At 40.1% G+C, this 26533-nt stretch overlaps 3 protein-coding genes across 5 annotated transcripts in view; 2 read left to right on the plus strand and 1 right to left on the minus strand.

Moving 5' to 3' along the window:
- The window catches only part of dnah3 (dynein axonemal heavy chain 3), a 39777-nt gene extending 23071 nt beyond the window's left edge, over positions 1–16706 (minus strand). Inside the window, exons 1-30 of the mRNA XM_034094544.1 lie at positions 16683–16706; positions 16102–16203; positions 15785–15992; positions 15583–15628; positions 15323–15491; positions 15031–15223; positions 14503–14698; positions 13837–13962; positions 11966–12161; positions 11702–11881; positions 11458–11588; positions 11270–11375; positions 10999–11177; positions 10687–10871; positions 10423–10546; positions 8985–9138; positions 8482–8626; positions 8103–8314; positions 7890–7981; positions 7427–7541; positions 7105–7221; positions 5584–5763; positions 5353–5489; positions 4994–5195; positions 4764–4856; positions 4411–4521; positions 3020–3134; positions 2734–2932; positions 1167–1275; positions 965–1078 (exon numbers count right to left, since the gene is read on the minus strand). Coding sequence (XP_033950435.1) covers positions 965–1078; positions 1167–1275; positions 2734–2932; positions 3020–3134; positions 4411–4521; positions 4764–4856; positions 4994–5195; positions 5353–5489; positions 5584–5763; positions 7105–7221; positions 7427–7541; positions 7890–7981; positions 8103–8314; positions 8482–8626; positions 8985–9138; positions 10423–10546; positions 10687–10871; positions 10999–11177; positions 11270–11375; positions 11458–11588; positions 11702–11881; positions 11966–12161; positions 13837–13962; positions 14503–14698; positions 15031–15223; positions 15323–15491; positions 15583–15628; positions 15785–15992; positions 16102–16203; positions 16683–16700 — 4254 coding nt within the window. The 5' untranslated portion in view covers positions 16701–16706. The remainder of the gene's footprint in view (positions 1–964; positions 1079–1166; positions 1276–2733; positions 2933–3019; positions 3135–4410; positions 4522–4763; positions 4857–4993; positions 5196–5352; positions 5490–5583; positions 5764–7104; positions 7222–7426; positions 7542–7889; positions 7982–8102; positions 8315–8481; positions 8627–8984; positions 9139–10422; positions 10547–10686; positions 10872–10998; positions 11178–11269; positions 11376–11457; positions 11589–11701; positions 11882–11965; positions 12162–13836; positions 13963–14502; positions 14699–15030; positions 15224–15322; positions 15492–15582; positions 15629–15784; positions 15993–16101; positions 16204–16682) is intronic.
- Positions 16707–18096: 1390 nt separating this feature from the next.
- dazl (deleted in azoospermia-like) lies at positions 18097–25431 on the plus strand. 2 transcript variants are annotated; one of them, XM_034094541.1, is made up of 10 exons: positions 18097–18230; positions 18899–19015; positions 20608–20699; positions 21134–21185; positions 21276–21342; positions 21450–21589; positions 22105–22185; positions 23238–23288; positions 23661–23730; positions 24123–25431. In XM_034094541.1, the coding sequence occupies exons 1-9, from the start codon at positions 18228–18230 to the stop codon at positions 23703–23705; spliced, it is 648 nt and encodes a 215-aa protein (XP_033950432.1). In that variant the 5' UTR covers positions 18097–18227; the 3' UTR covers positions 23706–23730; positions 24123–25431. The 2 variants fall into 2 exon arrangements, with proteins under 2 accessions (XP_033950432.1, XP_033950434.1); XM_034094543.1 differs by lacking the exon at positions 23238–23288.
- A 637-nt stretch (positions 25432–26068) lies between these two features.
- rftn1a (raftlin, lipid raft linker 1a) overlaps positions 26069–26533 on the plus strand; it is a 32083-nt gene continuing 31618 nt past the window's right edge. For both annotated transcript variants that reach the window (XM_034094812.1, XM_034094813.1), the window contains exon 1: positions 26069–26313. The gene's annotated coding sequence lies outside the window, so the exon portion shown is untranslated. The remainder of the gene's footprint in view (positions 26314–26533) is intronic.

The following is a 26533-nucleotide window of genomic DNA, read 5'->3' on the forward strand; positions in this document are numbered from 1 at the left end:
CATTTCAAGGTCCTGGAGTGGCCTAGCCAGTCTCCAGATCTCAACCCCATAGAAAATCTTTGGAGGGAGTTGAAAGTCTGTGTTGCCCAGCGACAGCCCCAAAACATCACTGCTCTAGAGGAGATCTGCATGGAGGAATGGGCCAAAATACCAGCAACAGTGTGTGAAAACCTTGTGAAGACTTACAGAAAACGTTTGACCTTGCCAACAAAGGGTATATAACAAAGTATTGAGATGAACTTTTGTTATTGACCAAATTATTTTCCACCATAATTTGCAAATAAATTCTTTAAAAATCAGACAATGTGATTTTCTGGGTTTTTTTTCTTCTCATTTTGTCTCATAGTTGAGGTATACCTAGGATGAAAATTACAGGCCTCTCTCATCTTTTTAAGTGGGAGAACTTGCACAATTGGTGGCTGACTAAATACTTTTTTGCAAAATAAGTAAATATTTAAACCAGCTGTGTTACATACAGGTTATCTTGTTTTCCTTCTGCCAATAATTAAAAATAAAACCTTGTAATTAAAAATAAAAACCTTGAGGTAACAGGAAAATCAATATTGGTGCATATGTCTCACATTATTCAAAGAATATAGCCAATGTGATGCAGACAAAACAGGAATACTGTTCTGTCATTTCTCTCTATCCCTCCTTTTTTTTTGAAGACTAGCATCAGTGTTGTGTGTTTGTTGCAATATATCAATTACTCTCTTTGTCAGGATAGTTTTCTATTAATATAATCCAATCAACTTGGCATAAAAGCTAAATCAGCAACTCTACATCCTGCTGAGTTGCAAATGATCTAAAATTAGCGAGGTTTCTGTGTTGGAGAAACACACATGTTACTGTGGTGGGTGTGCACATTTTATTCCAAATCCACAATGACTCTTTTGGAGTATGTGGGTCATGTCATTTAGCAGACATACACACATTTGACCTGCATAACAAAGGCTGTGCTCACCGGAATACGATTGAACTCATCAAAGCAGGCCCAGGCTCCGGACTGAGCCAGTCCTTTGAAGAACTTACTCATGGCCTTGTAGTCCAGACCATCGGAGCAGTTGAACACCACACACTAGAAACAAAAAACAAAAGGGGAGTTGTAAGAAGCAAAAATAAACTAAATGCAGGTCAGTATTTTACTGAAAGCTCTTTTGGTGTACCTGTTTAGCCAAAGCTTTTGCCAAATCTTTGGTGGTCTCAGTCTTGCCAGTTCCTGCAGGACCCTCAGGAGCCCCCCCGAGGTACAGCTTCAAAGCCCCCATAAGAGTTCTGGTGAGACACAAAGTAATTTAATCAAAACCATGATAGAAATTCAAATCTAAGGTTTTGGAATCTGCCATATTTGTACCATGACATTGTATATTGTAGCTCTCCATTCATAGCCAACACTGTAAAAACAGTTCCGATGGTGAAGTCAACAAAACTCAATTTTTTTATGCAATCTACTTGCCCTAAATTAGTTTTCTTTTCAATGTGCGTTTAAATAAGTAACACTTAAGCAACAATGAGAACATGTTTTAATGAATTCTACTGAAATGATTGTTACATTGTCATCATGTAACTATGTTGTTCTTTTATTTGCCTCACCAGAAGACAGTCACACCTCCTCTTGAAGACATTTTGCCTCCTGCTATGGACTTCAGGTTCACATTAGGTAACCCCTTGAGTGTGTCAGACGAGTTGTTGTTTCAGAGGTTAATTCAAGGCGTGTTATGTTTACATACTAATGTAATGAGCATCAGGTAAATGTACCCATTTCTATTTTTTGAATTACAGATGGGATGGAGATGTCACCACTCAAAGTGATATTTTAAAACATTATCGACTCCATCATGGAAACCTTTGGACAGAAACGTGCCTTGCCCTGCATTCATGTAGACTGGCCTGCGCTCTCACTTATCAAGATAAAAGTTGAAATAATCTTCTGTCTTTTTATTCTAGGAGGCATGTGCCACATATACATCTCTGAGCATGAGGTGGGGTTAAAAATAAGTCGTTGGACATTTTATGAACTATATCAATCTTATGACTATTTGGTTCATTCTCTTGCAAACCAGCCTTTTTTGATGGCTTAAACCCCTTGTAATGCATGTGAATAGCACCTCTGTTACCGTCTGTTAACAGCTAATGTAAACTGGCTCGTTATGATTTCAAGACGGATTTGATTTTTGTTTTGAGGAAAACACATGGTGTGTCCTGATTTGTACTCAATTTAGTGTTTTGTTTGTATTTACAGGGAACAGCAGAGGTCGAAGTGCAACAAGCTCGTGATGCACAGCATGAAGTTAGACATTGCCCAAGAGCCAGATGGAGTTATAACCATCAAGTAATAACCATGTGTCTCCATGTATGTTAATGTGTTGTGCTTTTAAACAAACTTGTTACTCTTTTATGACAACTGTTTTGAAATAATCACATTTTAATAAAATGTATTAACATGTCCATGACGTTCCCTTTTTTAATTTATTTGTTTAATCTGCAATGTTTCAATGCCATCAAATATTTAAAGGGTTGGATTGAAATCAGGAAGAGTTTGTCGTTTATAGGTTCCGGCAACTCAATTGTGTTATAATTTACTTTATTCTCGTGTGGTTCTTAGCAGATTGTTATTTGCATTGGTTACACTTAATATCTGGGCTTTAATTGTAGGCTCATCTCATCTTTTCATATGCAGAAAAAATCACATTAGTGAGTTTACCCAAGCTGACTAAATAGAGTGTGAGATACCTGTAACAGCGGTCAGTCAGTGGTGTAATGACAAGACGGCCGGAATTTCCCAGATATTCATATCCATATTTCAAACAGGTGGTGATCATGCGCAGCATCACTTCTCCATCCTCCCAGAAGTAACGCAGCTGAGAAATCCATGCAAAGTCGTTTGTGGAGGAGATGCCGTCTTCTGCCAATTTCGCCACAACATCTCGAGCTAGTAGAGGAAATAAGCATGAGATTTAGTGCAAGATTAAATCAAGACAGCATATTAAAATTCCCCTTAAATAAACAGCTACTTTACCGTGAACATCTATAACAGTTAGACCACCAAGGGTCATCCTCGCCCCTCCTGACAGCTTCCCACGCACCAGCTCCACAATGTCAGAAATCTGAGCGTTGCACTTCTCCACATAGGCCTTTAGGTTTTAAGAAAACCAGGTTAGACTACAGTGTAATAAAGTCTGTGTTGTTAGTAAATCCTTTAAAGTTCATATTCTTTATGCTATATTATATGGTTGTAGTGCATAAATGTTTTAATTTCTTCTTTCCATTTTATATTTCTACATTCTATTGTTTGAAAATGACTGTTTTTAAATGCCATTTTATAATGTGTTTCCACTGCACTATTTCTTTATGCTCTTACTGTCTTTTTGTAAAGCACTTTGAATTGCCTTGTGTTGAAAGGTGCTATATGAATAAACTTGCCTTGCCTTTTAATTTACAGCATGCTTTTTTTTGGCAGATTTGTTATTTAATTGTTATTATTTCATGTAGCCTGTATGATTGTTAATTCAGGGCATTGTTGTAAAAGAGCTTATTTCTTAGACCCTAACCACACGGAGACGAAAACGAACCGAATTTAATATCAGTATTCCGTCCACACGCAATCGGCACCAGAAACGTGTCCGTCCACACGAGACCGCTCGACCCGCTGTAGTACATATGCCGGGCCTGTAAGTGGCGCTGTACTTCCGCCACAAAATACACCGAAAGCAGCGAAGAAGACTTCCCGGGTATGGTTGCCATGGTTGCCCTTCTGTTTATTCTCCGCGGTGGATTTAGCAGCAGAGGTGGGGAGAGGCAGGGGCCAGGGCTCTGGCTCTTTTTCTCCCTCTCCGAGGCAAGCGTGTGCTCCTGCTGTAAATCTCTCCGGTAGTCCACCAGCAGATGAAAAACACCCACCTCGCCGCCTCTTCCAAGGGACGAGGGGACCGTGCGGCAGTTTCCGTTTGAATTTTTTTTCAGCCGGTCAACATGTCTGTTAAAGTTTAAATCCTCCGGACAAAATTATAAAAGTGCCGGTCAAAGGTCTTCTTTGTTATTTATTGAGCTTTAAAATAAATGAATAACGACTCTATATAATAACATAGGAATAATATACGGAGTCTCTCTTTTCCTCCCCCTCTCCTGACAGCCCATCAGTATTTTCGTTATCAGGAAATGATCGTATAGGACGTAATCACAGAACCGTTTGGCCCCCCCAGAGCGTTGCGTCCGCAGATCTACCCACCTTGGGACCCGTTATTGTTATCTGCGTTTCCCTGTCGGCCTCGTGTGGCCGAACCGTCTATATGATAGAGAACTGTATCGTCTCCGTGTGGCTAGGGCATTAGTAAATAGTTCCTGAACTAACAATGGCTGTTGATGAGGATAATCATGTAATAAGTGGCAGTTAGTGATGGATGTACTGACAGGAAGTGAGTTGTTCTGGATGGCTTCAGATACTTCAGTAGTCCAAAAGATGGAGGAGGCACAAATGACAACTTGGCCAGGCCACTGCAACACCCACTTCTTCCTGGGCAGCTACAGAAAAACAAGATCAAATGTTACAACATGGAGGTTTGCATGTTTTTAAACTGCTTCTACCCAAGAAAATGAATTATAAAAAAAATCAGATGAATAGTTATGTTTTGCAAGTTCCTTTCGCTGCCATTTATAACTCCCCATTTGAATACAGCTCCAAAGAACTGATGGAAGGTTTTTGAAGGCCAGGACTGTCTGTCAAGCGCATCACAGATTGATAAACAAAGATATATTCAAAATACCTCTGTATACTGCATCACTCCTTGATGGATGACATGTCGAACACTCTTGATCATTAATTTCTCCACCTGCAGGAGCCACTTCTCTACCATACCCTAAAAACACATACATCCACTATGTTATGTCGAACAAAGAAACATTTTTCAAGAACTAATTATGATACCTAGAGATCAATTTATGAAAAACAAATGACTGCTGACATTTGATGTATTCATTCTGTCTGTCTCTATACCTTAGCTTGAGCTGGATACATCTTTTCTGTAAAGGTCACAGTCTCCTTCTCAGAGCTGATCATGCCAACGATCGCCATGTCCGCAGTGAACTGCAGCTTGGCGATGCCCTCAAAGCACTTCTTCAGGTGAGGCTGCACACACAGCGGGTCTTTGGTCTGGGATAGGATCTCCAGCAGCTCGTCGTTAGAGAGGAAGAAGAACCTGGGAATATGATGAAGATGTAAAGGAAAATCGTGTGTCTTTATATATGTTCTTTATATATGTTCTGTGAAACTGAAATAGCTTAATAAGACAATTGTGTGTGTGTTTCTATGCTACTAAATTGTTTCATTTTTGGGAGTATACTAGTGGTCAAAACCTTGGGAAATAGAGCCTCTTCATTTCCAGATAGGTATTGAGGCCTTTTTGGATTTCATCTAGAAACACATTGGATTCCTGCAGCCGTTGCAGCATGTTGGGCTGAGCTGTAGCCACCAGCACATGAGTATCCTTAACCTGGGCAAAATAAATCACACAGAAGCAAAGATAAGTGCATGAGACTCAGTTACCGAGAATTAAAAAAATAGGTTGTGTTTCAAGAGAATCTTACCGCCTCAGCGATGATGTCCTTCCAGTAGCCGTCCACAATGGCAAACTTGCGTCCCTCCTCGGGCATCTGGGCGATGATGTCCTCTGAGCTGAAGATGGGTTCAAGGTAGAGCCAAGTGGACTGACACTTCAGCATGGAGTCCAGGATGTCCTGCATACTCAGCAGCTTGTCCTCCCATCGCTAGGTAGGAAACGTAATTACGAGAGTGACAGAATTTAGCAACACGAATCTGTTGTTGCGTCTAAAAAGTGTAGCATTTCTAAATTAGAGTTTACAAAATGCTAATCAATCCAACAAAAAGCATCATTATACCAAATAAATTAAAGGTCACATGTCATGCTTTTCCGGTTATTACCCGTCCCCTTGTGTGTTATGTAGCTTTTTATGCATGTAAACGGTCTGCAGAGTCACAAACCTTCAAAGTACACCCTGTAGCGAGTACAACACACACAGAAAAGACGTGTCTATGCTGCCCCAGAATGCCTCGTTGGACCTTCTTTTTTTTTTTCTTGGGTATAGTGACGTATTGGGTATAGTGACGTAACGGTCCATTTGGACCAATCTGCGGAGCTCCTCACACACACACACTCACTCAGCCTTATTTTTCTCACCTGCAGCTCCGCGGACAGTGGGACACGGCGAGACTCGGCCTGGGCTCGGTCTGAGCCCACACAGACTCACAGCCAGGCTGCGTGTGTGTGCTCGGGCTGAGTTCGGGTTTCGCTGTGTCTCGCTGTCTCGCAGACCGCACGCAGCAATCAGGAAGCGACACCAGTAAGCCAGCTCACACTGTCCGCTCCAGCAGCGAGCCCCGCAACGTCCCGCCAACACTGCACTCAGACCCCACGCAGCAAACGCCATTGTAACACATAAACACTGATGTTCCGCTGTAACGGTGGTGGAGTCATCAGAACAGAGTGGGCGAGCTGACCAATCAGAGCACAGTGGGCTCACAGGGAGGGAGGGGGGAAGGAGCTCCAACAAGCCGTTTAGGACAGAGAGTGAATACACATATACAGAGATGCTGTGTGAGAAACCAATGTGAGTTTGGAAAATTGCACAATATAAATCTATTCTAGTAGACCTCAACAATGGAAATATGATCAGTAGAAATGGCCATGACATGGGACCTAACACATGGACTCATAAAAACACAAGGTAAACTAGTCCATAAAAATGCATTTGGATTCAGATGATTACTGGGTAGTGAATATTTTATCCCGATTCCTAAAAACAGGTTTTAAAAAACCCTTTGATGAATGGTAATTTTATGGCAAAGCGACTTCCACTGGTGTATAGAGTGGCACAGCTGCAGTTGTGTTTATGCAGAACAGGCAATTTTGTTACTTGTTCTGGCATGAAATTGTGCTCAGGCAGCCTCTTATCTCAAACACAAGAGTTACTTCTGTGACTCTAGTTGGCAAACGTGCACACACAGACCTTCAAAACTACACAAACTTATTTATGTATGATGGCTCTTCAATTTTCATAAACTTTTTGGAGAGTGGCGTCATGTCTTACCTTGCATTCAGCTTCGATGGGCTTAATGAAAGGTGATCCTCTCATAGTCTGCGTCTTAATTACGTGGTCATCAAGAAGCATTTGGATATCATCCACTGCTGACACAATATTGGTACCCTATAATGAAATATTAACAAGTATTTAATACAGGTTAATGTCAATGTTGGGCATGAAATGATGGGCAGTTTGAGCTGGTGACAGTATCATAACCAACATGCCAATTTCTTGTAATATTTAAAAATCTAAGATTATTTATTTGAGAGTAGTAAAATATCAATCCACTTATATATCTATATTGACATTGTATCTGCATTTTTCATACTGTATCTCTGTATGGCGTGAAAGAGAACAGGAGCTCGGTCCATTCACTTTTCATCTTATCCATGGACTTTTCCAAAGAGTACTCCTTACTAGCTGCTGCTCCAATCTCTTCCAACCTAGGGCAGAGGTCATTCATTAGCTTCAGATGATTTCCATAACTCTGTCACTTTAAACCAGTGGTTCCAAACCTGGGGGGCGCGCCCCCCTCAGGGGGCGCCAAAGATCGCAGACGGGACGCCAGGCCTCAGATGATTTGAGGCCAAATATCATATTTAGACTTTTTTTTTTTTACATATAATTGTAAGGGGGGGGGGGCGCAACTTCCAACAGGAGTCATTTGGGGGGGCTCTTGGGAAAAAAGGTTGGGAACCACTGCTTTAAACCATAGTGTACCTTAAAAATATTGTACATTATTTTCTCTTTACATGTATTCAAACGTTGTGTCTGTTAAAAAAGTGTCTTACTTTTTGGAGAACTTGGAAAGCCCCAGCTCTAACATGTTCAGCAGTGAGCTGCTCACGTCCGGTTTGACAGCAAAGCCCACAATACTGCTGATCTGTATACAGACAAGTGTTGTACATTAGTCATCCTCATGGATCACAGGACAAGTAGGACACTTACAATGTGACACTGCATTTCTATCAGATGATCTAGTGAAACTGAAAGGTTCAGCTGACCGTCTCCCAGTGGCGCTCTTTGATGCCGGGGTTACAGATGGTGGTCAGGATGGGCAGGTGCTGCTTGAACTCATCTATCTTGTTTTTGAAGTTTTTCGCGACCCGACAAGGCCCGGGAAGATTAGACAAAGACTTAGTCAATTTATGCATGGTCCTCCACATCATGTCCAGCTCATCGGAGATTTTCTCAGCATCCAGCTGCAGGAAAGGGCCTAGGAGGTAATACAGAGAGTACACCAATGTGAAAACAGCTGAGCATCCTGCTTGCAGTTACTGTGTGCAGTGAGGTGTTATTTGTGCTATTAAGAGTTTTTTTTAAATGCAGCCAGTAGCTGTATGAAAATGTAAAAAAAAATATTCACAAGTGTGAGCCGCCTACCATTAATCCACTCTTCTGACATGCACTGAAAGTTTAGTGCTGTGGTCCAGAGCTGTTCAAATGGCTGTTTGTCAGCTATCAGAGTTTGGACCTGCGGGAACTCTCTCTGTTCCTTCTCCAGCAAAGTCTGCTCATTGTTGATTTCCTGTACAAATGACGCTCATATAAACATTTACCACCTACTGTACCATGATCTATAGTATGTTAGCTGTATGGAGTCAAAGGAGTGCCATACAATTATTATTCATTTATTCTTTCATGTATTGTTCTCCGCTGTCACAAAAACAAATAAAACATTCCTGCCTCATGCAATAACTCTGTATAACAAATCACCTCAGACTGGTAGACAACTCACAGCTCCATAGTTTCTCTGGATTATAACTTCACACTGTAGATTTATATTTAATTAAATGTGCCATTCCTTGCTCACTTAAATAATATCCTACTTTTATAAAGCGGAGGATAACCAAATATGCAATTGTGGTGTCAGAACCATCTCTTACCTCTAGTTCTGTGACAGCAGCCTCCAGGTTTGCAGTGATTTCATTGAGATTTCCCACATTGTTCTTCATCTCCTCAATGTTCATCACTTCCTTCCTCTTAAATGCCTGTATAGCCTTGTCCACATTCTCCAGCTTATAAGCAAATTCTAATATCCTGAGACAGTGAAATGGAGGTATGACATGTCATTTCGGTTGTTAGCGTTAGAGACACTACAGTCCCTTTGGAGTATCAGAGCAAAGCGACACATTTTCTGAACAGTTAGACATTAGGAGTTAGGGATGCTGGGATTCTTAACACTAGAACCACCAACGGGTCAATTTTACCCACAGCTGTTTTTTGATTGTATGTCACTTTTTTTCAATAAAATATTCAGGTCTCCCAGTCCGTGACTTTTTCTGAAAGTGTGTTATGTAGCATCTGCTGTTGTTAAAAGTTGTCAATATGAAGTCAGATTAAAAAAATTCCATTTATACCTATATCCGCCAGCGGGCAATATTCACCTCATAGAAAATGCAGCGTAAACATGACGTGTTGCTATAGCAATGCCTTTTGTCTACTGCGGTTCCTGAGAGATAGATTGAGAGAGAGATAGAGAGATAGACAGAGAGAGATAGAGAGATAGAGAGAGATAGATAGTTATAGATAGATCGATAGATAGAGAGATAGACAGATAGATAGTCATAGATCGATAGATAGTTATAGAGAGATAGACAGATAGATAGTTATAGATAGATCGATAGATAGTTATAGATAGATTGATAGATAGTGATAGATAGATAGAGAGATAGACAGTTATAGAGAGATAGACAGATCGATAGATAGTTATAGATAGATCGATAGATAGATAGAGAGATATAGATCGATAGATAGTTATAGAGATAGACAGATAGATAGTTATAGATCGATCGATAGTTATAGATAGAGAGAGATAGAGATTTGTACCTAAACAAAACACAAGTCTAACACCAAGCGTTTAAATAAGCACTGGTAGCGATATTTTATACTTCATCTGCACAAACTATATCATATGAAAAGCTGAGAGTCCACAGATGCTATTGGTATAAGTTTCATCCCTGTGCGATCAAAACTCACTGTTCTGTATGATAAATAAAAGAACATTGTACCTTGAAAATCAATAGCGGGTACATTTGACCCGTTGGCGGTTTTAGGTATACAGCGACCTCTGGCGGTTCTAGTGTTAAAGCAGTTGTAAGTGTGTGAAAAATAGATAATTAAAAACATGGACATTGTGTGACATTACACATCGATTTTTGGAAAGGATGTGTTGAAAGTTGAACTTGGAATTCTGCTCTTTCTGGAGACAAAAAATATGATCTGGTTGGTGACTGGGTGGAGCTGAGGAGGGACACACCACTTAGCTGGAGCTGTCGTACCTGTAGTGGCTGCAACTTGTGTGAAAGACGTATACTCAGTAACCTGGTTTGGAGATAGTCCTCAGCCTGTAGTTTCATGGAGTCCAGACGATTCTTGTTGTTGTCAAGCTCAGTCAGGATTTGACTGGGCCACTTGAAAACACGGGAGTTCAACCTCAAGTCACCAGCTAGAGTAAAAGAAAGGACGTATATAATTGTATTTATTCCAACATTGGTTCATATGTGCTTGGATTTACTGTATACTCAAACATGAATGAAATGTAAAAGAAAATGTGTTTTCTATGGTGGTATGAGAGGTTTCACATACAGGGTAGAGTGGCATAGTCCAGGAGGAAGCTGAGGCGGTATACCGCCGCTTCAATCTCATCTATCAACTTGTGAATGGTCACATCACTGGTCTTTTTAATGTACTGGTTGAGAGACACCAACTCATCTGTAGTTTCTGGGATGCCTCTGACGGTCTCGGTAATCTCCTGGTACTTTTGACAGATCCTGGGAAAGAAGGTTAGCTTGTGGTTGACATTCTCTCTCTTCAAACCCATGTATACATTTGTATGTAAAAGGCCCTTCTTGATGTTCAGGTTAGAAAAGTTTAAGGAGGCAGAGAGTTTCCACTCACCCCTTGTTCAGCTCTCGGTTCTCCTCCACTTCGAACATGATGATCTGGTCTTTCAGTTTCTCAGCACGGTCACACAGGTCATCATTCAGCTTGCCAGCGTAGAGACAGAACATGGACATAGGCACCGTAACACGCAGCGAGGCAATCTCCTTCCACAAGTGGTTAATGCTGTCAATTTTCTGAAGATTGAAAGAGGGAGAGAGGACTTGGACACTTAGACGCAAAGACCAGTTGCCAACATAAAACGTGTTCCAATGGAGGGTGTACTCACCGTTCTAAATCCGTCTAAGGAGTGTTTCTCTTCGAGGAAAGCTGATATCTCTTGCTTTGCTGAATGGTCCAGTAGATTGCTGTATTTCTTATATTCATTCAAATACCTGGAGAAAAATACTTAGTATTAGCAGCTCTTTCACACTTGCCAGAACATCAGAGTAAATGATGCCACTTATATGTGTTTACTTTGTGGGCCCCACAGTGTTCTTATGCAAAAGGTCCTTGGCTTTGTCGATAAAGTTTGTCACCAGGGACTCATCGGGACTGATGGTGCGTAGGTACAAGTTCTGGATATCGGGGAAGAGGAAACATTCCACCTGGGGAGCATAATTCACAAATGATACAAACAGAAACAGCATTGTGTGTTGAGTAATACAAAATAAATGTCAATAACGTAATTTAAGCATGTGTTGCCAGGGGGACGCTGTACCCTTGGGAGCTCCTCAGCACTCTTGATGATTTCCATGAAGGCTCTGTTGATGAACTCCCATAATTCCTGAAAGCTCGGACTAAAGTCAATGTGAGGCTCGTCCACTTGAAGCTTAACCAGCAGCACCTGACGCTGAACGTACGTCATTTCATCAAACACCTCGCCAAAGTCATTGCCCTCCTGAAGAACACAGTAAGAATACATGTGGGTACTCCTCGCACATAATAATGTGAAAAATGAATCAACTCCGAGTGATGTCCAAACCTCGTGAATGGAGAAGAAATACAACAGGTCCTGTAGTGAGTCTTGGACCAAGCTTCGGAGCTGCAGGGACATGAGAGCAGCGACGCAGCTGAAGAACTGCTGCACGCTGAATGGAGCCAGATCCTCACTCTTGGGTATGAGAGGCAGCCACAGGTCCTCGAAGGTCTCAAAGAGCGAAGCACAGTGAGGCAGCCAACTGTAGGGAGATGGACGTGATCATTTTAGTTCTAGCTATTGGTTTGTGTTTAATTTTAAAGCACAAAAAGAACTGACATGACCGGTCATATAAATACAAATATTTCCATTAATAGTGTTTTAAGATATATGGATACAAAATATAGATGGTAAAAAAGTAAAAAGTGTGACAGGTCTGAATTTTTATTTTGTTTCGCATAACGTGGGTGGACATACGTCGTCTCTCTGTAATCAGAGGAAGACAGTAACTAAAGTACTGTTCTTGAATACAATTTTGAGGTTCTTGTACTTTACTCATGTATTTTAACTTTTTCATACTTTAAAATTGTACTTTGTTCTGCACAACTTTTATCTTACAGCTTTAGTGGCTTTGACAATTCAGATTTTGATGAATAATGCAACAAATAGTTCATTATTAATTATTATCGATTAGGATAAACATTTACAAAAGCTTTATAAAAGTTAAAAAGCACCTCTTAAATTATGAACACATTAATGCATCAATAATTCTATTTAATAACATACCATATATTATTCTGAAATGGGCAGAAGTGCAAGATTAGTACTTTTTATTTTGTGTACTTAAAGGTGGGGTAGGTAATTTTGGAGAAACCAGCTCGAGTGCGCTAGAATTTGAAAATACACAGCCGGAAGAAATCTGCTACTTCCTTACAGAGCCCCTCCTCTAACACACACGAACACGCACATGACCAATGAGGGCACGAGATAAGTGTGTGCACAGATGGAAGGCTGACAGGCAGGTAGGCCATCCAGTTATTTTAGCCGGGCCGGCTAAAATGATTGGTCGTGCTTTTTACAGTACTACGGCTTCCACAGATGAAATGTTTGTATGGATTTGTTGTCAAAGCACTTAAGATATTCATTGCTATCGGGATGTTAAGGGCATTCCATGGAATATAACAAAAAGTGTATCTCGAGCCGGTTTCTCAAACTTACCTACCCCACCTTTAAAGAACATTTTGATGATGATGCTTTAATGCTTTTGGTTTAGTTTAGTTTGACTGCAGGACAATTACTATTGGAGTATTACTACACTGTAGTATTACTAGTTTTACTTAAGTAAATACTAAGTACTTCTTCCTGTGGTCTTATTTTGCATCCAAGAACATGAAAGGAAAACACCTGCAGAACTTCCTGCACTCTTAACTAAATAAAAGCTCTACTGAAAGCACTAGTTACTGCAATAATGTTATGCACGTTTACACAACCCCATAGAGACACATTCTGTCCTCTGGATGGAGTACGGCTGGCATGGGACACTGAGGCACTGCCGAATAACTGAACGGGTGCAAATTACGTACATGGATAAAACAAGCAGAAGCAAGTTTCTACAAATTACAGCGGCTCATGTTTCAGTCATGCAGCCAGCCTCTTACAGGGCGACTATGGTTGAACAGGATATACAACAGGCACGCAACAAAGGATGCAATGGAATCCTAAAGTGAGGCCGTGTGTTAAGCAATCCCCTGAAAGCCGGCCTGACAAAGTGGACAAGGTGGTAACATGAGACTGAACCTACAACAGGATTAGCTGTCCTTGTTGTGTACATACCAACAAGCCAATGAGCGACACACTGCAATGATTAAGTCTGGACACGATGTACGGTCTAACTGAAAGTCTGGCTGTGTAGAGTCTGGGGAATTGGCAGTACTCACATTTGGAGCAGTTCCTCTCTCGTGTTTTGGCACTGTCTCTGGACAAACTCCTCAAACTCAGATGGCAGGAGGGGGAGGCTTTTGGAAAAAAGGTCCTCCAGTCGAACAAATCTCAAGGATGAGAATCTGAAACAAGAATCATTTTATGATTTTGACTTTTTATCCATTTTATTTCTTTGCACATTTTATTTAATTATAATTAAATACATGATTTGTACCCAAAGACACACATATTAAAGGAATCACATCAACAAAAATGTAGAAAAAAACTTGAATTCCAAGTAGAAGTAAGAAGTAGTAATTATCAATTTTTATACTGTTTATATTTAATATAATGTTTTTTATTTAATTTTAATTTAATTGAACACACTGATGATGCTTCTGTAACAAAATAATTTCCCAAATTGGAATCAATAAAGTATCTATCTGTCTCTCTGTCCTTCCATCCATCCATCTATCTATGTATATAGACAAGAGTTAATCTCAAGGCAAGATAACAAATATATAATAGAAAAAATAAAACCTAAAATAAAAAAAAGCTGAAGTTCTGAAATAAAAGCAAAAGAGGATGAAGGATGAACAATATGATACATATGAATTCAACAGAACAACAAATCTTACCTAAATAAAGGTGTTTCCACATTACTGGAACATAAAGACAGTTACCTGTTAAACCAGACATCCTGCAGCAGGACCATAATTTGACTGACGGTAAACAGATGTTGGCTTTGCCACATGTGGGTTTCCTTGTAGCTAGCTGCCCAGGGCACCGGAGGACGGATCACTCTCCTGGGAAAGGGCTTAGGGATGCTGGATATAGACAGTCTCTGCAGCTCAGATGGGTCCATCAAAATGTAGTCCACTGAGAAGGAACAACATGGAGGACAAAATAGATTAGACTGATTGACAGAATGTAATTCACCTTAGACAAAATATTGATTAACTAAAGCTCCAACTAGAGGGACTAGTTCTTCAAAGCTATATGGTCGTATATTCGAAAGAATAGTACTTTTTTGTAATCATGACGCAACACAATGTTTGAATATAGCAGTGGACAAAACAAAAGTAGAAGTTAGAATTATGTTGTCCAAATGTCAATAAAACAATCTTAAAGTTATACTGGGGAATGCTTAGAAAGTCTAAATAAAGCAATACCACCATTAAAGTTTCATCGCCACTTTATTGTTTTTTTACCTATGCTCTCCTTGAGGCTGAAGTAATAATCTCTTTTGACCTCTTCTTCCAAGTTTGCCCTCATAATCTGGAGGTGTTTACTGCAATCCTCAGTCTCTGGAGGCAGCAGGCGCAGGATGCTCATCATCTGCTGCCGTGGCATAGGGGCCAGCACAGAGCTCGGGACACCAGTGGTGATGTAGTACATATACCTCTGTGTGAGCAAAATGTATTGAAATGTATCAGTAAAGCAAGAGTCAAAAGATTCTAATCAGGGAGTCACATGTTCATTTATGATTTCCTTGCTACTTGCTTTCAGGTCTTTCTCATTAGGGTCTGTCTGTATGGCCTTCCTATTCTCCTCTTGGCTGTTCATGATGTCCAGCTGCTCTTTAGGGCTCATGGGCCGGCTGCGGGGAGTATGAGCGTGCCTCGATCGAGACTTTGGCCGAGGCGAGAGTGAGGCATGAGGAGATGTATCCCTGTGAAAGCATGAACAAATCAGATCAAGGGTTTAAAAGAACATCTTAAAAGATAAACTGTATTTAGAGTTGCTTTAAAAAGCATAATAACCTTCTTCTTGGTGTTATTGCTAGTCTCTTTCCAGGTGGGGCACATGCTAGAAACCTCATTAAGATCAAAAAGCCATTTGTTTTAGAAAACAGTGTTCATCTTTCAAAAATGTAATCAGATGACAAAGAATATGGCAGTTTTAGACAGTTGCAGAATAGTCACATAGACCGGTGTTTGATATGAGAAGAACATGAAAGGATACAAGGCCCTGCAGGTTTTCCCAAGGTCTGGCAGAAAGAGTGTCGTCGGTGCTGGAGTTTAATAATCTTTAAGTCCTGAGCCCGGGAACTGTAGTTATTTCCAATAGACTCACTGGGAGTACGATGGTAATGTTGCTCTTTAAAGGGAACTGCAAGTGTCCAAGAATTGGACTGGAGGATGGGTGGGTAATGACTGTGCTTTGAGACCAGCTGGGGAAGAAATAACAAAATGAATTTTAAAATTGTGTTTGTTAGCAAGGTTTAAAAAAACAGGTTTCTCTGAAGCATTTGTGTATATGATAGTGATTGGTATTCTTACTTGGTACAATTCTGACGGTTCTGAATTGCAAGCCATGGGCAGAGGTGGGGGAACAGGGTATCCTCTGCTCTGACTCATATTGTAGATAGAGTCATCCTCCATCTGTGGTTAGGACACAAACAGTGAGGCTTGCAACACATAGGACCACTGGCACTTGTTTGATTTGTATGTGCACATTATAATAAACAAATAAATCCTACTTTTTTTTATATATTTTAAATAAGCCTTGTTTATTACGTTGTGTTACAAGATGCAATCAAGTGCCTATTGAGACACTATTTCCCAGTAACAGTACTTTACCTTATGTGACAAATATGCATTGTATTGTTCTTTTAAAGTGACTATAAATACTTACCATCTGCAGAATTCATACAAGTCAATACAGTTAATTTAAAAACAGGCCATATATAAACAATGTTCAGAGAAGCTGCAATGTAATTTTCTTTAAGCAAATCTAGCTGGACAGAGGCATATAGCTGGTATCATATAGGCCTCTATCAGACAATATATTATACATAAAAGTAATTTCACAATGACAATGTAGACAACAGTTAAACTTTAGCTAGCAAGGCTAACGTTACCTGTTTTAGTCGTTCCATCTTCTTCAACTTTTATGAGACTGAGAATGAAATACATTAAATATCAATGAATGAATGGAAAAACATTTACATATTAACTCTTTATCGGTAACGTTAAAACCTATGACTCTAAATGAAAGCAAAAGCTGCAAAACATGTTGTACCGTTAGTGTCAGTTAACTTTACCTTCATTCGTTATGTAGGCAGGATATCATTCATTGTTGCGCAGCATTAGCGCAAACGTTTTTGTAAAAATGTCCGTCAGCAGTCATAAGTATGAAGTATTAATCTACCACTTTTCTATTACACAAATGACAGAGCTATTTGAGGTGTACGTATTGCCCTGTCAATGTTTTGACTAAGAAAAGCCATCACGTTGCTGTAAACTGAAACACTGTTGATCTCCTCCGGGAAAGTCTCCATGGTAACATCAACTATCATAGAGCTGAGCTATGTGGTGGGCGGGGCCTCGGCGGCTGTTTCCTCTTACACCAGGTGTGTTTTATTGTGTGTTTTATAGTCATAAACCAAACCACCACCACGACTATTTTATGATATTTCTGAATGTGTTTAAAACATGCAATGAAAGAAAACAATTGGCTGTGGGTTGGGTTTGTGGGTTGTCCTAATAATAATAATTACCTGGAACTGGAAGCATGCACCATGAAGCAGATACATTCCGCCCTCTGCTGGCAGTCACTCTGCAGAATGGGCCTTTAGATTAAGTATTGTTGGTGTCATTTCATTGTAATGGAAGATTAAGTGCAGAATAATTCCCAAAATCACCTTAGACTGCCTTTAACCTAATTTATTCTGTACTCAAAAGATTAAAACAAAAATGGAATACAATGTAAAATCTCACAAATGTCAAATATATACTCAAATGCATTGATATGTTAATTTTCTTTGTCAGTTTCAAATTTAAATAAGTTTTCGAATACCATTAGTATGGTTTAAGGCTCTGGTTTAAGTCAAGAAATCCGAGCCACCATAATGTTATGCCATAAGAATAAAAAAAATGCATATCATCATAACACAGTCCTGAGCTGCCTTTCTTAAAATGATATTCAGGTTCCCAGCTTTGCTTACAGATGATTTTCACCTCTTCTATGTGGAATACTGTTGACTTGTAATCCTCCCCTAAAGAAATGTAATGTGAGTTTTTGTTTACAGGCCAAGTTTCATGGTTGCAAAAACTACATTTTAAAATGATTTACATTACAGTTCCATGCTACATTTAGGCCAAAGCCTATCCCCCACGAAAATGTTTAAGTGCAGGATAATAGTCTAAAAATACTTGTTAAATTACAGCTTCTGTAAAGATAATAATGTCAGAGTTACCGGCTAACTAGTTAACATTGAACTTTATATAGCTTACTTGTTATCTTAAACGTCATAGGATGTTAGAGATCGGACGGTCATGTGGGTGGACGAGGCGTGGTTTCTGCTGAAGTGAGGCGGTCTTCGTCGTCGGGCAGAGGAATCGCCGCTGCAGCAGCTTTCTTGGTCGTGTGTCTGGCTAACTTACTAGTTTTAATCCTTTTAAATATGGTGAGTTTCAGCTATAATTGTATGTGCAAATCAATGCTAAAATTCTAGCCATACAATCGACAATCGTTTTTTAAGTAAATGCATGCGTCAACATGCTAGCTAACTACGTGCTAACACTTGTGTTAGCACGTGAGCTAGCACGTAATGAGCTAGTTAGCCAGCTAGCTCATTAGCGCCCTTCGCCTTGAGAAAAAGGCGGACTAGCTGCTAGTAGCTTACATTAGCTCAGCTAACACAGTTAAGCTAGCAACGTTAAACTCTTATCGTGTACTTTTTAATGCTATTTTCTTAACTTTCTTGCTGATCAATCGTTGGATAGGTCAATGTTTTGCTTATCGAAGATATTTAGATCATTAGCTATCATAATGTAATCTTCCACTATCATAATTCGGCCACCATTCAGAATGTTGCATATCATTGTTAGCATAAACCAAAGATAACACTATCGGTTGACAAATGTGCATCCGACTAACATTGGTTATTACAGACTGAAGGCATTTGTCGGTTTAACAAGTTATTTTGGTCTTCACTACCAATCTAAATTCCATAACTGACGTTTTTATTAAGTCAACAGTTATCACGTGGACGTAGCGCAAGAAAGCTAACAAGCATGTTGTGCGATTTTCATATCGGATAACTCAATAATTCAATCGTTGTTGCATTGTAAGGACAAGCCCAGGAGCAACACCCAGACGTCTCCATCCCTGAAGTTGTCAAATGGCTACGTTTTACCCGAGGGCAAGCTGACTCCCAACGCCCTGTTTGTCGGTGGGATTGACATGAAGGTAAAATCAGGTGCAGCCAGTTCAGTTCATATAACATTTCCACCTTGTTAAACACAGGGCTTGACATTATAAATGGCCAGCTGGCCCGGAAGCACTATTTAGACGGGGGGGGAGAGAGTTCCAGAGGGTGGGGGATGCCACACTGAAGGCTCTGTCACCAAAAGTCCGCAAATAACTCTGTTACCTCTAATCATTATGTTTGTATAATGTAGTCAGCTCCGTGTGTTGCTGCTAGCATACATAACACCTGACGTGGAAACGTTACTCGTGGACGGGGCTACAGAGCTGCTAGAAAGACAGTCGAACCCGGTGCATTCCTCCGTCTGGATGTGGAGCACTTTTGCTAAATGTTTAGACAAATAGCTCGTGTTACTGCCCTTACATGCTAAACTCTTATTCCACTTTTGGCAACGAGTATTCTCCACATCGAGACGGGTAAAGTTTAACCACCTCGGAGCGCGTTCTCTCCGCCATCTCCCGTGTGTGTGTGTGTGTGTGTGTGTGTGTGTGTGTTGCAGCTGCCCATGTGTAAACTGCCCCGCCCCCTCGCAAGCAGGCGGGGGAGAGAAAGATCGAAAATACATCATAGGCGCATTTGTTTGTCTTTTTGCATATTAGAAACGAGTTGGCGATCTTCAATCTTCAAATAAAAGAAAGTCACCGGAGGAGTTAAAGGAGAGTGACAGGGAGCATGAGAAGAAGAGGGAGAGAAAGTTTCAGCCAGCTTGATCGATGGAGTTGGCTTCTATAGAGTGGTGCAGTGACCGTCCTAAAACCCTTTTATAATCTATCGATTAGATTTATGATTATAAAATTATAAAAGTAGGGTAGACATGTGGAGATTATCCGGCTGAACAAAACGTGCCTTTATCAAACAGGTTTGTTTTCCACAGACCTTATTTCCAGCAATTTTCCAAAACCCTGTGGAGAAATCCCATTGCTTTTTGTCGAGGGAACCAGCAGCTTACTTCCTGGTTTTATGACTCGTCACTGGCTGCATCTCTCAATATGATGCCAATATAAACAAGGTCTTCTGTCGGCTCTGTACATCAATGCCGACCTATGCTGACAGTAAGTGAAGAGTAGACATTAAGGTATTGGCTATAGGGAAATGTCCCAGCAGTTTAGGATAATGAAGAATCTAATCTATAGCCATTACATGTCTAACTCCTAATGACAGGAAGGCAGAAAGTGCATTATACAAATAATAATGGCAGACATTTTTTAACAATGACCACAATATCATTATTTTAATAAACCAAATATGAACAATTGAGGAAAATGAGGAAGAACTGATTGTTCAACCGTTGTAGTACAAGTAGTAATGTAGTTAATGCATAAATTACTGTTGCAACAAATGTGTTAATTTTCTTCATTATTAGTCGATTTTTTTTGGACGAATGCTCCGGGCCAGTGGTTACAATGGTGGGGCCAGTGGCTTTTTACCCTTAATGTCTACCCCTGATACATTACCAACAGTGGCTAACAAGCCACCGTCAAGCATATATTTGTGTAAAATAGCTTCCCTATCCACTTCATATATAATTATTATTGTACATAAAAATGGCATTGCTTTACTATTTTACTTTCAGGTGGAGGAAAAGGAATTGCGAGAGTTCTTTGGAAGATATGGTGCTGTTAAGGAAGTAAAGATTATAACCTACCGTGGAGGGGTCTGCAAAGGGTGAGTTTTGCTATACATAGACCCTAATGTTTAAGGCACTTTATTTAGCTGACTTGCACAAATGTGAAGTTCTTAACATATAAGAACTTCTAAATGTACCGTTGTGAGGTATGTTTGCTAAGGGATTAAAAGAGACTATGTAAATGAACAACTGCAGTCCTGTGACATTCAGTGAGACATTCATGAATACTGAATTTGTATTAAGTCGTACATTTTCCTCCATAAAGAGTATTTTTTCCTGAATTTGTTTATCGACTTGTGTGAAAATGTGTGGGTGGAAATTGAAAGATTGTTGATTTGCATTTCAGTTTTATGAATATTCAATAGCTTATTTCACAATTGGCTTTGAGCTCTAGTTGCTTTTTCCATATTTTACATTTGTATTGAGTCAATGTTTTTTATTTTTCATTCTGAGTTGTTTTTAATCTTCCTAGGTACGGGTTTGTGTACTTCAATGAAGATGTGAACATTCAGACGATCATTGAGGTGAGTGGAATTCTTTCTGTGCATATATCACTTATTATTTATCAACTTCAACTGAAAGTAACATCTCTGTTAATGTATATTTCCCAATAGCAACCGATTCATTTTGGGGGCCGGAAACTCAAGCTGGGCCCTGCCATCATGAAAGAAAGGAGCGCCAGTATGTATTGTCATACACTTCAGAGATAATTAATTGGATGTTTGTTTGGCATTGAAAATATAAGATCTACATACTAAACATATGTTTCATCCATTTTCTCCATACAGGAATCATGCCACCCCGTCCGGTTGGCCCTGCTCCCTGGATGAGCCTCCCTCAGTACGTCTACTGCACCTGCTGCTCACCCATGGGAGGGGGAATGCCTCAACCTTCACCCATCCTCAGTGGTGGAAGCCCCTACAGTCAGGTAATGCAGACGAACATAGCCAAGCTATCAAGAATCTAATTTCAGCTGAGACAGATGATATCATAAAAAAATATGTTTTCACGTCAAGTAAATGCACTTTGGGGCTTTAATAACGCTGTCAATCATACCAGTATTCTCTGTTACACTCTCTTTGGGGAAGATGGTTTATTATCTCAGCCAAAAATAAAGGTGCATTATGAATAGCAATTTATTATCTTAGTTTTCAATTTGCCAGAAAGAAATATAAAAACAGGGAGTTGGCAATTGCATAATTTATGATAATACTAATAATATTAAAGTTGGTGAATTATTCAGACAATACCACCTGTCATAAACACTAGCACTTACAAAGCATTGCAATAACACTAACATGAAAAACAGTTACTTATCCCTGTAGCTCTTCAGTTGGTTTAAAGATATTCAATAGGTATTTTAACATCTGCTTGACACTGTTTTCTATATTAACATACTTCTCTGTAATGTGGTTTATATGTTCCTCCTGGCTTTCTTTTCAGCCGTACTCCTACCCCAACTATGGAGGGGCCATGTACCCACAGATGCCAATGAACTATGCACAGAACCCCTACTCCTACCAGGTACACACACACACACACACACACACACACACACACACACACACACACACACACACACACACACACACACACACACACACTACTTAGTCAATAGTATCCCATGCAAGGTCCCCTAGGCACTGCACATATGCTCCTGCATATGTGACCCGCTCTATCGAAATCAGTCGGAAGTCGGCTCATTTCAGAATAAATGTGGATTTACGTAAAAAACTATTTAATATAATAATAAATACATTTTTGAAGCTTGTAAAGGGACGAAGACAGGCACCTCTGACTCGCAATCTGCTCTTCCAGCAGCGCCGCCCCCCCTCCCTCCGGCTGACATTATGAACGTAAGAGTATAGTAATCATAGATAACACGGCAGGCTCCGTTACAGTTTGTTTTCATCTGATTTAAATTAAACAAAGTCTTGGCTTTCAGAATATTAAACTTGTTTCGGCAAATTCAGATGATAAATACAACTTTGAAGCTTTTAACGGCATAATTACAAGCGGAGAACGGAGTAATTTAACGTCACAGCAGGCATAACAACAGCCGGTGTTTCTCGTGAGGGTTTTCCCCGGGAAACAAACACAATACACACAAATGCAAAAATACACAAACACACACACGTATACACACACACTCGCGAGCTTCCCTCCAAATGAAAATATCTTCCCTCTGTAGTATTTTGATCATTTGCTCCACTAATAATCAATCAGATCGATGGATTCCAGAGAAGAGGAAACTTTAAAGGCCTTTTTCTCAAAATGAGGACTCGGTGACAGTCATTATATAATGTGACATATTTCGCGTAATATTTGGAGTACAAAAACAATCCTGATATCATTAGAAAGCTAGGAATCTCCTCTTTCCAACAGTATATACAACTCAAAATGTGTCTTTGGGTCAATGCGACTGATTTCGATGGAGCAGGTCACATATGAGATGAAGGCTTCAGCGTGGCTTACATCCACCTGTCCCTGCCTACCCCACATACCCCCATCTCCAGTGTTCTGGGTTTGTCTGTTGCCCTCTGTTTCACCGCTGACCCCTCTCCCCCCACACGCAGTACAATCCCCCGCACTGGATGATGGACCAGAGAACACCGCCTGACAATCAGGTGACATTTAGAGGCAATAAATAGAAGTTCAAATCACTTTGAGAACCTTGTGTGGCCAGTGGGAGGAACACATTGATGGAGTCTTTGATTGATGAACTCCATTGAATGTTTTATTTGTATATTACCTAATGTTTTTGTTTGCCAGCAGTGTTTGTGGCAGCACATTGTCCCCATACTGCAATGTTTGGGCAGGCCACTAGGTTGTGTTGTCTTGCCAGTGTTCACATCCTGAAATATGGACTGTGCATCAACGAGTTCTTACAATAATACATTTCTAATGTTTGTTTTTTGAGAGCCTAGTTAATGGCAGGATGACAGCTTTCATGTCTTTGAGATTGTACACACATAAATATGTTAATGTCTGTTCTTTAGAGCTTTGTGGACAGTGGAGTCCAGACTATGATGACTGTGCTGTAGTCTGAGCTACTGAGCCCCCTGCCAGGTAAATAAACACTATTTCCAACTAAGTGTTGTCATACCAGGGATACAGTAGGTAACAATGCGCCATGGAGGGCCAAGCTTCTGCTATCATTTTTATCTGAGTGGACATTAATAAATGGCGTAATTGTGTTTTATTTAGTTGCAAAGATAAACCATCATACTGTCAGCCTTGTAATATACATGGTGTCCTATTTGTGTTTAACTGCTTCATCATCTTCATGTTCTGCTTGGCAATTAGTCCATTAATGTTCCGTCCTCGATGTCCCCTTTCATTCTTTACTTCACACATTTGATTAATGGTTTTTATCTGACCAACACGGCTAATCTTGAGTTGGTATGTAATTGAAGGAGGAACCATTCTTGACTTGTGATGTCTGTCCTCTGCTCCCTTAGATTACGCAGCTTTGGCCACAGTGAGACAAAATGCAGACAGGATGACATCTTGATGTTCCGGGCGGCTGGAAGCAATCGAATGCCTCACGGTTTTTCTTATAGCCCTCCTCCCTTCTCTCAATGTACGAGACCCATTTTAACACCACACTGTAGGAGCTCTCCACTGTAACTATTCTTGTTTGATCACAATCATTTTAATCACACGGTATGGACCGCTGTCGTGTGGTCAAACTGCGTTGAACACACACGGATCACAGTGACAGTCGCACAGGAAGAAGCACCTCCACCATATAAATGGGCTCACATTCTTCTTCCTTTTTGTTTTCTTTTGTCAGTTATCCCAAAGGAAATAATACTTAATACTTTTAAGCTCACCCTTTGTGACTATTTATATTTTATTTTATTCTCTGTACATAAACAGTAAGTTTATAGATGTAGAAATGTCTTGACAGGTTTCAGCTTTGGAGTAGAATGCTACTTTCAATCCAGTTCAAGTCTAATGCTTCTAAATTAAGAAATGTAACAAGGGCAGTATAAGGGCACTTGGTCAATTATTTCAAGCACTCACATTTTGTTTAGTTTGTGCTCTATTCTGTTTAAATGTTGGATTGAGGCAATAACTGAACAGCAATTTAGATTATAGTTCCTAATCAGTATCACTGATTTTGTGTCTTGGTCAAACGGCAGACTTTTCAAGTTGATTATCACAGAGCATGGTTCGACACACTGATCATCCGTGTCGCATTCCTCAACCATCCCATTTTCAAATGGTTCCTGACGTTCACACTCAAGGACAATCACGGCATCAATTCTTCCCATTGCTTGTCAATCAACTTATATTTGGCAATATAAGTGGAATGCGGTTTTAATCCACTCTGAAAATGAAGGACATGATTTAGAGTAAGGAGCTCTGTCTTTCTTATACAAAATATTCACTGTGCATGGTTCACTTTATACTGTTTCTATCTGGCTTTTAATGGCGTCGCAGATGATAAAGTATTTTACTGTAATGACTGATCAATGATTATTTTTATACATTTATTTTCCTTCAACTTTATACACTAAAAGTGCAGCTTTGAATTGTGGTAGATGCACATTTGGTGCACATATTTTCTTTTTCTAAGACCCAAGTTTTGTATGGTCATTATCCTCAGGGTCTCCTGTGTGCAGACATCTGATTGTTTTGTTGTTGTGTTGTTGTGTTGTTCGAAGAGCTTAGGCACTGCACTGTTAAGTTTGGTTAAATGTTCATGTTTGCAGAGTTTGGATGTTTTTGCTAAAAAAAAATAAAGTATGTTATTTAAGCTTGTGGATGTCTTTGGTTTCTTTGCATGATTTTGAACACTGGTCAGTATATTTTAGGAATATTGATTTGAGGTTTGGTGATGATGGAGCTTTCAGACACTCCCAGCTACAGTAAGCCTGTCAGTGGATGCTGCTTTTCCCACATCCCTTGTCTTCCCTGGCAACAAGCCCATCATCTCTTGGTCACAGAGCATTTTGTTTTTGTCACAGTCTGGTGGTGCGACTGGGCTCCCCAGGGTGCCCTGTTCAGCCTGTGACCACCCAACAGCCCCACCCACCTACACTCCAGTCAGACGTTTGTGAATTATGGATAAGTCTGGATAGCTTATGAAATATGAATTCTCCAAAGCAGCCCATAGCATTGATAGTAGACACATAACCATGTGTGACCAAAAACTGTTATTTGACCCACGGTGAAAACTTGGAAAAATCTCAATTTTATACCCTTTTTTTTAAGTAATATGCAACCACTGAGCTGGTTTATTTAATTTCAACCCACAATTTGATTCATACTGTTTCTCAAAGTGTTTCACAGTATCCTATCCAACCTGGAGAATAGTGAGAAAGCACATTGAGGAGAGAGGAGGTGTGTGTCTGTGTGAAGCTGCCTCTCCTCCTCACACACACGCTGGTGACAGAGAGGGAGACGGTGTTTTTATCATGAGCCGCCCGTGAGATTCAGCAGCAGTCAGATGTATACTTTCCAAATGGAGGATTCATGTTCAGCTCACATTGGATCGCCAGCATCTGACCTGATGTTTGTCATTTCTTAGCAGCCGTGACGAGGACAGACATTAAAGAGAGGAGAGAGGGGCTCACATCGACACAAGTGAGGAGAGCTCTCAGTACAGAGAACACACCGAGCAGACTGGGGACCACTTGATAGGTGAGTGCAACTCTTGATTGTTAATTTATATACATACAACATTTACTTATTAACATTGTTGACATTTATGAGTATTGGCAACATGATTCACTGGAAGTAAATTCATATTTTTTTGTCTTTCTTATCGAGCCACGTGCATTTTCTGGCTGTACAAAATGAGATTTACCAGCGTTTTAAGAACTTGAAACGGAGTTAACGACATGTACAGGCGGAAATAACC

Source organism: Pseudochaenichthys georgianus, chromosome 11 (assembly GCF_902827115.2).
Source record: "Pseudochaenichthys georgianus chromosome 11, fPseGeo1.2, whole genome shotgun sequence".
Classification (NCBI taxonomy): domain Eukaryota; kingdom Metazoa; phylum Chordata; class Actinopteri; order Perciformes; family Channichthyidae; genus Pseudochaenichthys; species Pseudochaenichthys georgianus.

What these genes read in the sequence shown, in the direction of transcription:
- dazl (XM_034094541.1), top strand. An exon ending in CATGAAAGAAAGGAGCGCCA is followed by an intron (nt 21,343 to 21,449) that starts GTATGTATTGTC and finishes TTCTCCATACAG; the next exon opens with GAATCATGCCACCCCGTCCG. An exon ending in AGAACCCCTACTCCTACCAG is followed by an intron (nt 22,186 to 23,237) that starts GTACACACACAC and finishes CCCCACACGCAG; the next exon opens with TACAATCCCCCGCACTGGAT.